We start from the raw sequence: 13,297 nt of genomic DNA on the forward strand, positions 1-13,297 counted from the left end.
ATTAGTCATTGAGAGGAAGTTGGATGAAAACCAGTGTGGTTTAAGACCACAGAGAGGCTGTCAGGATCAGATTTTAGCATGCGCCAGATAATTGAAAAATGCTACGAGAGGAATAGGCAGTTGTGTTTATGTTTCGTAGATCTAGAGAAAGCATATGACAGGGTACCGAGGGAAAAGATGTTCACTATACTAATAATAATAATGTTATTTGTTTTACGTCCCACTAACTACTTTTACGGTCTTCGGAGACGCCGTTCACTATACTGGGGGACTATGGAATTAAAGGTAGATTATTAAAACCAATGAAAGGCATTTATGTTGACAATTGGGCTTCAGTGAGAATTGATGGTAAAATGAGTTCTTGGTTCAGGGTACTTACAGGGGTTAGACAAGGCTGTAATCTTTCACCTTTGCTGTTCGTAGTTTACATGGATCATCTTCTGAAAGGTATAAAATGGCAGGGAGGGATTCAGTTAGGTGGAAATGTAGTAAGCAGTCTGGCCTATGCTGACGACTTGATCTTAATGGCAGGTTGTGCCGAAAGCCTGCAGTCTAATATCTTGGAACTTGAAAATAGGTGCAATGAGTATGGTATGAAAATTAGCCTCTTGAAGACTAAATTGATGTCAGTAGGTAAGAAATTCAACAGAATTGAATGTCAGATTGGTGATATAAAGCTAGAACAGGTAGATAATTTCAAGTATTTAGGTTGTGTGTTCTATCAGGATGGTAATATAGTAAGTGTGATTGAATCAAGGTGTCGTAAAGCTCATGCAGTGATCAACAGTACTCTGTAAGAAGGAAGTCAGCACCCAGACGAAACTATCTTTACATAAGTCTGTTTTCAGACCAACTTTGCTTTACAGAAGCGAAAGCTGGATGGACTCAGGATATCTTATTCATAAGTTAGAAGTAACAGACATGAAAGTAGCAAGAATGATTGCTGGTACAAACAGGTGGGAACAATGGCAGGAGGGTACTTGGAATGAGGAGATAAAGGCTAATATAGGAATGAACTCGATGTATGAAGCTGTAGGCATAAACCGGCTTCGGTGGTGGGGTCATGTGAGGCGAATGGAGGAGGCCAGGTTACCTAGGAGAATAATGGACCCTGTTATGGAGGGTAAGAGAAGTAGAGGGAGACCAAGACGACGATGGTTAGACTCGGTTTCTAACGATTTAAAGAGAAGAGGTATAGAACTAAATGAGGCCACAACACTAGTTGCAAATCGAGGATTGTGGCGATGCTTAGTAAATTCACAGAGGCTTGCAAACTGAACGCTGAAAGGCATAACAGTCTATAATGATAATGTATGTATGTATGCCTCTCTTGTCAACCATACGGTATTGCCTTATTGCTTTTACGACATTCCTTTCTATCACATCTACTTTTAACTACGACATGATCACCTATATTATCTATCACTTCAGTTTCTCTATATACCAAGCGAGTTGGCCGTGCAGTTAGAGGCATGCAGCTGTGAGCTTGCATACGGGGATAGTGGTTCGAACCCCTCTGTCGGCAGCTCTGAAGACGGTTTTCCGTGGTTTCCGATTTTCACTCCAGGCAAATGCTGGAGCTGTACCTTAATTAAGGCTATGGCCGCTTCCTTTCCGCTCCTAGGCCCTTCCTATCCCATCGTTGCCATAAGGCCTATCTGTGTCAGTACGATGTAAAGCAAATTGTAAAATAAAAAGCTTTCTCTAAAGAGCTCATCTGGTTTTAACAGCGCCACGTCTAGAATATTTTCCCCTCCAGTTGGTTCCATCACTTTCCGATAGAGCTGTACTTCCCATATGAACTTGGTGACCATTTGTTGATCATGCTTTCTGCCATTCACATTCCCTTCACAGTTGACATTTGGTAAGTTCAGATCACTCACTAGAGTAATGTGCTTTTCAGTGTCGTTCCCCATATGGCTGATTATCTTATCAAATAATTCCACATCAGCATCAGCGCTAGCCATGAAAGGTCTGTACACCAAAAAAGACATCAAGTTGCCTATTATCTTTACAGTTAAGTCTTACATCTAGATTTTTCATGTTCCTAAACTTTAACTTTTCTGTAGCTTACAAATTCTTCTTTTTTTTTTTTTTGCTTTACATCGCACCGACTCAGATAGGTCTTATGGCGACGATGGGACAGGGAAGGGCTAGGAGTGGGAAGGAAGCGGCCGTGGCCTTAATTAAGGTACAGCCCCAGCATTTGCCTGGTGTGAAAATGGGAAACCACAGAAAACCATTTTCAGGGCTGCCGACAGTGGGGTTCGAACCTACTATCTCCCGAATACTGGATACTGGCCGCACTTAAGCGACTGCAGCTATCGAGCTCAGTAATTCTTCTTTCACCAGTATGAATACTCCCCCCTCGTATTGTTCCTAACCTGTCTCCACAATAAATACTCCAGTTCCATAATATCACTTTTCACCCATGATACAATTCTTTTACAATATCTGCTAAATACATATCTATCAAATTACATAATTCTACTCACTTTAGACTTTCCTAATTGACTTTCAGGAAGGTATGCCCCTTTCACTCGTATCCTATCCTCTTTTTAGGTTCTTCTGGAAAGTGGGTCTCTTTTCAGCATCACTTTACTTGGGACTGGTTGGTGTAGGGTTGCTTTTTCCAAGGTAAGTTTATTGTGAGATGATACTTGTAAGTACTATTTTTCTTGGTTTAAAAATTTATTGTGGTAATGTATTTTTCTTGTTCCTAGGGGGTCTGCTATGGCATGAGCTCCCTCCTCCTGCCCCCCCGAAACCTCTGAACTATTAACCGCTCTCAGTACCTATAAAGGGTGGCGTAGCACTTGGGCTGGGGTGTGTCATTTTTGAAAATGTAAGCTATCTTGTACGTTTTTATTAACATAATAGAGGACTATGTATTTCTTGTTTCCATGTGTGGTTTCTGGGGTTTTCTCCTTTGTTTCCAATAACCAATCTACTGTGTCAGGTGGTGGTGGTTTTCTTTTGTGATTTGCTTTATTGTCTGTATTTCAGTTTTGAAATACGTTCTGCTCATAGGTATGGATATTGCCTGTTGTACCACTATATTTAGTCCTGCTAATATGTGCATGTTCGGGTAGCTTGAGATTCATTGTCTATTGCGTGTGAAGTCCTAGTGGGTTCCCTGTTTATCCTGTATGACAGGTTGTCATTTTTCTGCCGATTGCGACATTTAAGAAATTGATCATCTTGTTAATTTCTGGTTCCGTTATGAATTTGACTGACCTGTGTAAGGAATTCTATGTGCTTCAATAAGTGCAGCGCATTTGTGAAGTCATTGTTGTTATATGCATATTATGTCATCTACACATCTCCACCAGTACAAGATCCCATTAGGTAGCTTGTTGGTTACAAAATTGTTAGTTAGGAATTTGTTTGCTAGTATTCCTGACCCTTCCTTTCAACAACAGATTTTCTTGCAGAATGCAAAACTGTTCTGGTTTACGGTTGTTCTCAGGAGGTTATTATTTTGTTGGTTTCTTGTAGTATTTTTCAGGTGGTTTTCTAAATTTCAATTGATTCTTCTATTGGTAATGTCAAATGATATCAATCTTGTACTCTCTGTTATGTTTAACTTATTTAATTCTTTAGCCATGTGTGTACATGTACAAAATTGTGTACATTGCATAAACTTGTCAATAATTGCAAACTGGTGATATTATGAACAAATGTGACAAATTATATGAATGTAGAAGTCTGTTATTGCAATCCAAACGAAAGAGCCTTTTCTCCAAATCAGGAGTTCATGAACTCAAATATCAAGAACCAAATAGCAAATGCCACATATATGCTCACAGCTGTGCGCCCCTAACCTCACGGCCAACTCGCCCGGTATTTCATGTTTCAACAGACTCAAAAAACTTAAAGTTCTATTAACTGAGTCGACACTGACGAACAGATTAATAAACCGTCAAAGACTCCTAGTGATTCAATATCACATTAACACTTACAGGGAATGAGCTGGAGCTGGGAAAATACTTTATAACCTGCTCTCTTGATAGTGTTATGACTTACCAAGTTGCATCGAAATTCATGGTAATTTTTTCATCTTGATAATGACATTATCCAAGTCAAACAGAGTAAAAAGATATAATATCAAATTTAATTAAAATTCAGGTACTAAAAACAATAAGTTCTGTTTTTCAGAACAATGCTATCACTAGAGTAATTTACACATAAAAGATAAAATGAAGGTTCAAACAAAGAACCCTACAGTACATCAAACGTAACAGTTCTAAGGCCTGATTATACCAACACTTAAATTTTGTAATCCCTCAATCCACTCAACGAACTGAATGAAGCTTACGTGATAGTTGATGTTCTATTCCCACCATCTGATTTATCTTTTGATTTAGCCGAATTCAGTTCTTCTGATTTGGTATCTGCAGTTACATCAGTTGGAATCATACGAGCAGCAGCCTTCTTGACTCCTGTTTTATTGTTTGCTGGAGGAAATTCCTGAGTTTAACAAAAACAACACAAATTGTATTATTCAACATAAAACTGCACTCACTAGGTTGCAGAGGATGTTTAGGATACAACAGAAATTAAATAAGTAAGAGGGAAATTATTCTGTAAAATTAACACAATCATCATTTCTGCCAACATGATACATGTGAAATAAATTCATAAACTACATTATTGCTGAGGGCAATGTAAGATTTAATACATTGCAAGAGTTACTGTAGTTCACGTTCATTAATTTAAGAGTAGAATCATTCAAATTATCAGTTAAAAATAATTGAAAGATGATTCATAGCCACTTTTGCTACTCTATTAACCTACAGAACTAACCAAGTAATTAACAGCCTTTATCCTCAATCAAAAACATATAACCAATGTAAGTATGGATAAAAACACTGATTAATAATTACACAAAGTATATATCTAAAAGTAAAGTGAGTTTTTTCCTTCTCTATAAAAGAGAATAAATATAACATAAGAAAAGAGCTAAGATGTGCCAATGGAAGCAAAGGAAACTATATACAATATGTATTAAGTACCCATAACAAGTTACGGAGCAGAAACTTGGACAATGAAAAAGAAGGATGAGAGTCGAATACAGGCAGCCGAAATGAAGTTCTTGAGGAGTATGATACAGAATAGTAGAAGAGACAAAATAAGGAATGTGAAAATCCGGGAAGAAATTGGAGTGGAAAAATGAATGATAGAATAGAGAAGAGCCGACTAATATGGTTTGGGCACACAAAGTGAGTGATGAAAGAATGCCAAAAAGGGTTATGGAAATGCAAATGCAAGGAAGGAGATGCCACGGGTGAGCACGATTGATATGGAAGTACACAATCCAACACTGTTTAGAGAAAGAAACCTGGACTGGGACACAGTGTTGGAGGAGTGGTGGAAAGACCGAAGAAAGTGGAGAGGAACCATATTTGCTCCTACCTGGCTACAGCTGGATAATGGGAAATGATGATGATGATGATGATTATGAAACAAAGAGCCCTCAATTCTTTTCTCTTTTTTAAAGTTAAACAGTTTCGCCTTAACCTGTGAATCATATCAGCCAAAATAATTTCCATTAAGTATGTAAGGTAAGGACAAGCTTGGAAAAAGAAAACTCACTCTCTCTTGAGGTACCTGCTGTTAACAGCTGAGATTCAAACTCAGATCTCCAGACTGGGTAACTTCCTGAGTCCTATTATAGATCACAAATGAATGTCCTTACAGAATCTGGCTGATGTGTGCCTCCAATCTGATGGTTGCATCAATGATATATCCAGATTTCCTATTGGGAGGATATGCTATTATTTCGACGCGACAAGTTCTGCCTGTGTCTGGCACTCTCCATGAATTTCTTCATTTATGGTCAAACCAAGATCTTTCAAGCTCATAGCTATAATTCCACAAATGTCATGATGTCTATCATTCCTCAGAGTGTTACTGAATGGACAGGAACCTAAGACATGGGAGGGTTTCAATCTTGTTGTGAAATTGCCTACAACGGTTAGTGCCTTGGGTCCTATCTGGCATAACTCTTACTGCTGCTACACTGGCTAAAATTTTCAGCCCTTCATGCCATTCATTACAGGAGAGGCCTTTGTGGTGCCTGATCCATCTGTTAGTGGGAGTGTGCTCCTTGAACAGGGCCACTCCTTTACCTTTCTGAGAAAGGTTGGACCTCTTGTCAAATTATCTCTTTCTCAGTAAATCTTGGATCTTTCTAATCAAAAAAATAAAATAATATATATACATACACTGACTGACAGAGCAAATGCAACACCAAGAAGGAGTGGTCAGAACTTTATGCCAATTGCAGGGTAGACTGACGTCACTGAGGTATGCTCATGATGTGAAATGCGCCGCTGTGCTGCGCACGTAGCGAACGATAAATGGGACACGGCGTTGGCGAATGGCCCACTTTGTACCGTGATTTCTCAGCCGACAGTCATTGTAGAACGTGTTGTCGTGTGCCACAGGACACGTGTATAGCTAAGAATGCCAGGCCGCCGTCAACGGAGGCATTTCCAGCAGACAGACGACTTTACGAGGGGTATGGTGATCGGGCTGAGAAGGGCAGGTTGGTCGCTTCGTCAAATCGCAGCCGATACCCATAGGGATGTGTCCACTGTGCAGCGCCTGTGGCGAAGATGGTTGGCGCAGGGACATGTGGCACGTGCGAGGGGTCCAGGCGCAGCCCGAGTGACGTCAGCACGCGAGGATCGGCGCATCCGCCGCCAAGCGGTGGCAGCCCCGCACGCCACGTCAACCGCCATTCTTCAGCATGTGCAAGACACCCTGGCTGTTCCAATATCGACCAGCACAATTTCCCGTCGATTGGTTGAAGGAGGCCTGCACTCCCGGCGTCCGCTCAGAAGACTACCATTGACTCCACAGCATAGACGTGCACGCCTGGCATGGTGCCGGGCTAGAGCGACTTGGATGAGGGAATGGCGGAACGTCGTGTTCTCCGATGAGTCACGCTTCTGTTCTGTCAGTGATAGTCACCGCAGACGAGTGTGGCGTCGGCGTGGAGAAAGGTCAAATCCAGCAGTAACTGTGGAGCGCCCTACCGCTAGACAACGCGGCATCATGGTTTGGGGCGCTATTGCGTATGATTCCACGTCACCTCTAGTGCGTATTCAAGGCACGTTAAATGCTCACCGCTACGTGCAGCATGTGCTGCGGCCGGTGGCACTCCCGTACCTTCAGGGGCTGCCCAATGCTCTGTTTCAGCAGGATAATGCCCGCCCACACACTGCTCGCATCTCCCAACAGGCTCTACGAGGTGTACAGATGCTTCCGTGGCCAGCGTACTCTCCGGATCTCTCACCAATCGAACACGTGTGGGATCTCATTGGACGCCGTTTGCAAACTCTGCCCCAGCCTCGTACGGACGACCAACTGTGGCAAATGGTTGACAGAGAATGGAGAACCATCCCTCAGGACACCATCCGCACTCTTATTGACTCTGTACCTCGACGTGTTTCTGTGTGCATAGCCGCTCGCGGTGGTCCTACATCCTACTGAGTCGATGCCGTGCGCATTGTGTAACCTGCATATCGATTTGAAATAAACATCCATTATTCGTCCGTGCTGTCTCTCTTTTTTCCCCAACTTTCATCCCTTTCGAACCACTCCTTCTTGGTGTTGCATTTGCTCTGTCAGTCAGTGTATATAAAATGTATCTGACTACCATCCACTGTCAGATCGAGTTCTCAGAGGCAATAGATGTTCTCATTGCAAAGTTGATGTGTGTTCAGGATATATGGACTGCCTACTGTGTGTAAACATTCAAGGTCATTGACCTCCTTTAATGAAAGATTCTCGCATTGCCTAGAAGAAACCTGAGACTTTGGAATTTTATGGGACTACAAATTATTGTATACGGTGTATCAACTAATAAAATAATTTCTTTGAGAGGGCTTCAAATCATCCTATCTGAAGAAAAGACTAGGTAAACAACAGATAGGGAATCTCCCACATGGGTTACTGCCCTAAATGCTGATCAGTGGCGATTGATCTGCATCTTCGAGAAATTTATGTGGAATAAGTTTTGCTGGCATTGTCTGGAATGGAAATGTAAGGAATAGCCAAACACACACATTTAATATTGATCATTTCCTGATCTGGGTGGAATAGAAGGAAAGTAGTGTAGTTTGCATGCTTAGTCCCTTTTGAAGAACACAAAGGATTGATTGGGGACCGAAAATGACTGTATTGGTAAAACTGACGCCAAGATAACACTGTAATGAAGTGTGTTGCTTAGCAGCATTTATCAAGATGGATTTTCTTGGTTTGGTGTAAGGCCTATTTCATTAAAATTCTAAATCGCCAATAACACAGACTCAACTGCTGATATACTGTAGATTTTGATTCCCATAGGGAACTTGAAATATTTGTCCTGAAAGAGTAAATACATAATTCTGATATAATTGGTCCATTATTGGGAGTTATACATTTTCCAGCTAACTCATTCTCGGTTACCAGCTTTTTACAATATAATTATTAAATTAATGTAGTAATGGTCCTCCTTTCAATACTATAATATGTAATATTCTAAATTACATTAATTAATTAGGGACTAGTTTTGGCCGGGGCTGGCCATCTTCAGCCTTAATGTAAAACATCTAATAACTAAACAAATGTACATGCACACAATTGACATAAAACAAATGAAACAAATATAAACAAATTGACATTAAAAAACTGGGATGAAATTATGATTAAATTTGAAAATAAACTAGGTTCTAACTTCTTGAGTATAACCTATGAATACCAGCTTTTTGCTGAAGTGTTTCTATTTGGGCTCCATCAGCTGGTAACTAGAATACCTACCAAGATGTATGACTGGTGCATATAGTGGAGGCCCCTGCACAGACCAAGAAGAGCCAATTTCTGTAAAAGTCTCTCCTAGTATACTGGCACTGCCTGAGGCTCCAAGTAGCCTGTGCAGTGGCCTCCACCATATGCAATAATCATACATCTCGGAAGGTATTCTATACCCTATCCCAAATAACCCGTGAGATAAAGTAAATACGAAAAACACTGGTAAATACGATGGTATTGTCTACCTTTTGGTAAGGCATTAAAAATACTTTACATGTAATAAGTAAGGTTTGGATGTTAAGGAAAAGTCATATTTTTTTTCCTGAGGTCATTTTACCCAAAATATGAAAAATAAGTTTGAATGACGGGTCCCTGACTATGTTTAAAGCAATTTGATGTTGCCTATAAATGCATTTTTCAGCCATTTTTATCGTTTTGGTCATATTTTGCTCATTTTAGTAATATAAGGTCATATTTGATTTTAATTTCAGCATTTTTGTTTAAATCGAGGCGTCGTTAACAAGGTACATGTTATCTGCGTCGAGTTTCAAACACATTATTTCTGAATAGTGTAGTAGATATATTTTTCTTTCTTTTTCCGGAACAGGCAGGTAGCAGGTTTAGAAGACCTGATTCCAAGAAGGCGCTCCTCTACGGACGTCTTTTAACACATCTTTCTGAACAAGTTAGATTGCGACACTGTATGCGTGAGGTCACGGAACACGACGATAGTGTGTTTCCGCCTTTCAATAGGATGTCGCTCCAGTAGATATATTTAGCTCAGAAGCAGATAGCAAACAAGGAAATGCCATGTCATATCTCACCCAGTTCTTCCTTGCTCTTTCACTACCAACGGATTTCAACAGCTTGGTCACACTTGTAGTACTGCAGTGAACCCCATCATGCTGAAAGTGAAGTGTAGTGAAGCTGTAAAGTAAGTGAAAGAGTTCGGTGAAGAGATTTTCAGTACTGACGGAACAATTTTTTTTTTTTTAAGCGTGTGAAGTTAAGGTAGCAGCAATAAAGCTATTTAATGTGCAACAGCACTGCGCTACGGCTAAGCATAAAAGCTGTGCGAATCAAAAGTTTTCTGAACAGAGCAGGCAGGCTCTTTTGTTTGATACAGCGAAATCTTTGTTATCCAAACTTTCTGATTTCTCAAAAGACCTGTGCGAATTGTTGGTATCTACCAATATTCCGCTTAACAAAGTGAACAACGAACACTTCCGAAAATTCTTAACTAAATACACAACACAGTCGATCCCGGATGAGGCAACATTGCGAAAAAGTTATTTGCCCTCCTGTTATGAAGACGCACTTCGAAAAATTAGAATTAGTGTAGGCAACAATAGCAGCTGGGTATCCGTTGATGAAACTATTGAGGTTTGTGGTAGGAATGTTGCGAATGTTATAATTGGCACGCTTCTCATGGATCGTCCAGGCGATGTATATTTACTTCAATCGGAGGTTCTAGATGCATCTAACCATTCCACAACTGCAATACTCTTTGACAATGCCATGAAGCTTTTGTGGGATGGTGAAGTTAAGCGAGAACGGATCTTGCTGTTACTAACCGATGCTGTACCATACATGGTAAAAGCAGCAAGGGGACTTAAGGTGCTTTACCCATAAATGGTCCATTTAACGTGTCTTGCTCATGGACTGCACAGAGTTGCTGAAGAAATACAGCAGAATTTTCCTGATATTATATCAAACACCAAGAAAATATTTGTGAGGGTGGCAAAATTCAAAGATCACACGCCTTCGCTTCCTCTTCCTCCTCAGCCAGTGCTCACCCGATGGGAAATGGGCTTAATGCAGTAGAGTACTACTGTGAACACCACGAAACTGTGCAAGAAATTGTTTCTACATTTGACAGTAGTGAGGCATCATCAATAAAAATTGCACAGGAACTGTTTTCCAATGATTTGTCAGGACAATTAGTATGTATTTCTTCAAATTATAGAGATCTATCAAAAACTATCTCTCGCCTAGAAACTGCTGGTTTAGAATTATGTGACAGTTTGGGAACAGTAAAGGACATGGTATCCAAAGTAGAACAAGCAAGAGGTACAGTGTCAGTTGCAGTGAAGAACAAATTTAGTAAGGTGCTGAGTGCAAATGCAGGATACGCAACAATGTGAAGAACTGCTGCCATTTTAGAGGGTAATGGATCTGATTTAGGCGAAAATGACCCGCAGCTAAGCAGCAGTGAACTGCCTATGTTTAAATATGCTCCTGTGACATCATGTGACGTAGAAAGGAGCTTTCCCAGTACAAAAAATACTCAGCGACCTTCAAAGGAGATTTCTTTTCGACAGCCTGAGAATGCACATGGTTGTGATGTGCAATGCTGGCAAAGAAGAAGATTAAGAGGTATGTACGATTATGAACTCAATAAACTTCCTGTTAGTCAGTGTCTTCTAACTTACGCCGACAGATATCATAAAGCATGCTAATCCTTCAGGGGTTTTTTGTTTCCTTTTAGGAAAACCGAGCACGAACTGCATCTCAAGGCTATGATACTGAATGAATGTTGAAAATTTTAATGTACTGTATCTCTCTGTCAGTTTGAATGATTAAATGTGTCTGGTGTATTATTGCTGATCACGTTTTGGCACTTCAGACGTTTACTGTATGTTAGTGATATTCTACCTATCCCAAAAATTCATGTCATATTTTATAGTTTTTTAGGTCATATTTTATAGTTTTTAGGTCATATTTAGCTAGTTTTAAGGGCATATTTGCTTGCATATTTTGTACTTCTTTAGGTCTTAAACTTCCGAACCCTAGTGATAAGTAATGTTACTTCCGCACAAAAGTTATGTACGTCATCTAAATCTGTTTATCTTCACTTTTAAAAAGCTGTTTAGTTTCAATTTATGATTGATACTCTTGCATTAAAGTGCCTTTTGAAAGGGCAATATGTCAACAGCAGAACAGCCATTGCAGTATTCAGTAGCGGCTCAGTTAGCTAACATACAACCCATGTGCTTTCTGTTTACTGCTGTATTCCAGGTGTTATTGGCATGCTAGTAACTTCGCATATTATTACAAGTTTCTTTCGTGCTAATATTTAGTAATATTGGTAGTCAGTCTTTGTCTTGGTGTTAAGGATTAGTTAACTGTTTAAATTTACGTTTACATAACCTTTGTTCAAGTTCCGTGTGGAGTGAAGATGGGTGAGCCTGGCCTTTCTCATGTAAAGCATAAAAAGAGAAAAACATTGAGAAGTAGAGAAAAACAGTATGTTCTCAACGTTTTAAGACGTTTTAGAAGAAGGAACATAGAATGATCTTAGTACAATACAAAGTTGGAACTATACTCGATCAGGTAAAGGAAAGGCTATAGTCACTTCATGTCATATAAATCCCTGCTTTGATAGTTCCTGCAGATGCTGTGAAAAGCAACAGGCTTGATAAGCTGTAAGATCATTAAAAAATAACTTACAAATATCAATTAAAAACTGGAAATATATCTCTAATATATTAATTTCTTGCAAAAGTATGTCATGATTCCTGAAGGCTTAAGTAGAGCTGTATCTTGGATCAGCTCTCAGGTTGATGAAAGAATGATCTCTATAATCTGGAAAGGGATTTGAACCTCTTACTTAATCTGAATATACATCTTTACAACAGCATGTCATTTCCATAATTTAACTGCAAAGAACACACAAACTGAAGAACTAAATTAATATATGATTAATAAAACACAAGACAATCCTTGATAATAATGCTTTGATGAGTACAAGTGAACAAAGAGTTATATAACATGATGGTTGTGGTTGTAAAATCTAACACTTGCTTTTTACTGTCATTATATATATATATATATACATACATACATACATACATATGGAGAAGTAAACGCAGAAAACTCATCACACTAAAAAAAGATAAAAGTTAAATTATAATAAGCAAAACTAAAATAATATTAAAATTGTATCTCACCAAATATCTCCAGAATGGAAGCAGTAATATTTCTTTTTTTCCTTTATTTTAGACCACTCTTACTGTACTTGACATGTATTGTGTTGAATGTACGAACAAAAATTTGCTCATACATGTAAAATAATCTATAGGGAGTATTCACCAACATTAATATAGTTTACAGTAATCTTATATTGGAAAGTTACTTACATCATCAACACTTATATGTGAAAAGTTATGAAAATAAGTACCAAATCACATCAACATGCACACACTCAATACAACTATGCTACAAGTTCTTGGTTCCCTACATTCAACAACACATAACTTTTTGTTATGGACATATATGGTCAACTAGGAAAAGGAAATAGTATGCCTGGCTTGAAATATATTGATCACTGAAATTTTGTTCTAACCATGACCCATGCTTAATTAGAGGCTCAGTATGTAAGCAAGTTGTTAACCATATGAATTAATCAATATTGTACTTGTTTTGGCATACAAAAGAGAATTTAATTTGATGAATATTAGTATCATAGACTGGAAAATCCAGTAAGTAAAATGGGAGT

The 13,297-nt window shown here is 39.1% G+C and overlaps 1 protein-coding gene across 5 annotated transcripts in view; it reads right to left on the reverse strand.

Annotated features, from left to right (window-relative positions):
* Positions 1-13,297, reverse strand: part of Synd (protein kinase C and casein kinase substrate in neurons protein Synd) — a 762,925-nt gene that overhangs the window by 40,890 nt on the left and 708,738 nt on the right. For all 5 annotated transcript variants that reach the window (XM_067143439.2, XM_067143441.2, XM_067143442.2 and 2 more), the window contains one exon: positions 4,319-4,470. In XM_067143439.2, coding sequence (XP_066999540.1) covers positions 4,319-4,470 — 152 coding nt within the window. The remainder of the gene's footprint in view (positions 1-4,318; positions 4,471-13,297) is intronic.

The sequence above is a fragment of the Anabrus simplex genome, chromosome 3 (assembly GCF_040414725.1).
Source record: "Anabrus simplex isolate iqAnaSimp1 chromosome 3, ASM4041472v1, whole genome shotgun sequence".
In the NCBI taxonomy this organism is placed as follows: Eukaryota; Metazoa; Arthropoda; class Insecta; order Orthoptera; family Tettigoniidae; genus Anabrus; species Anabrus simplex.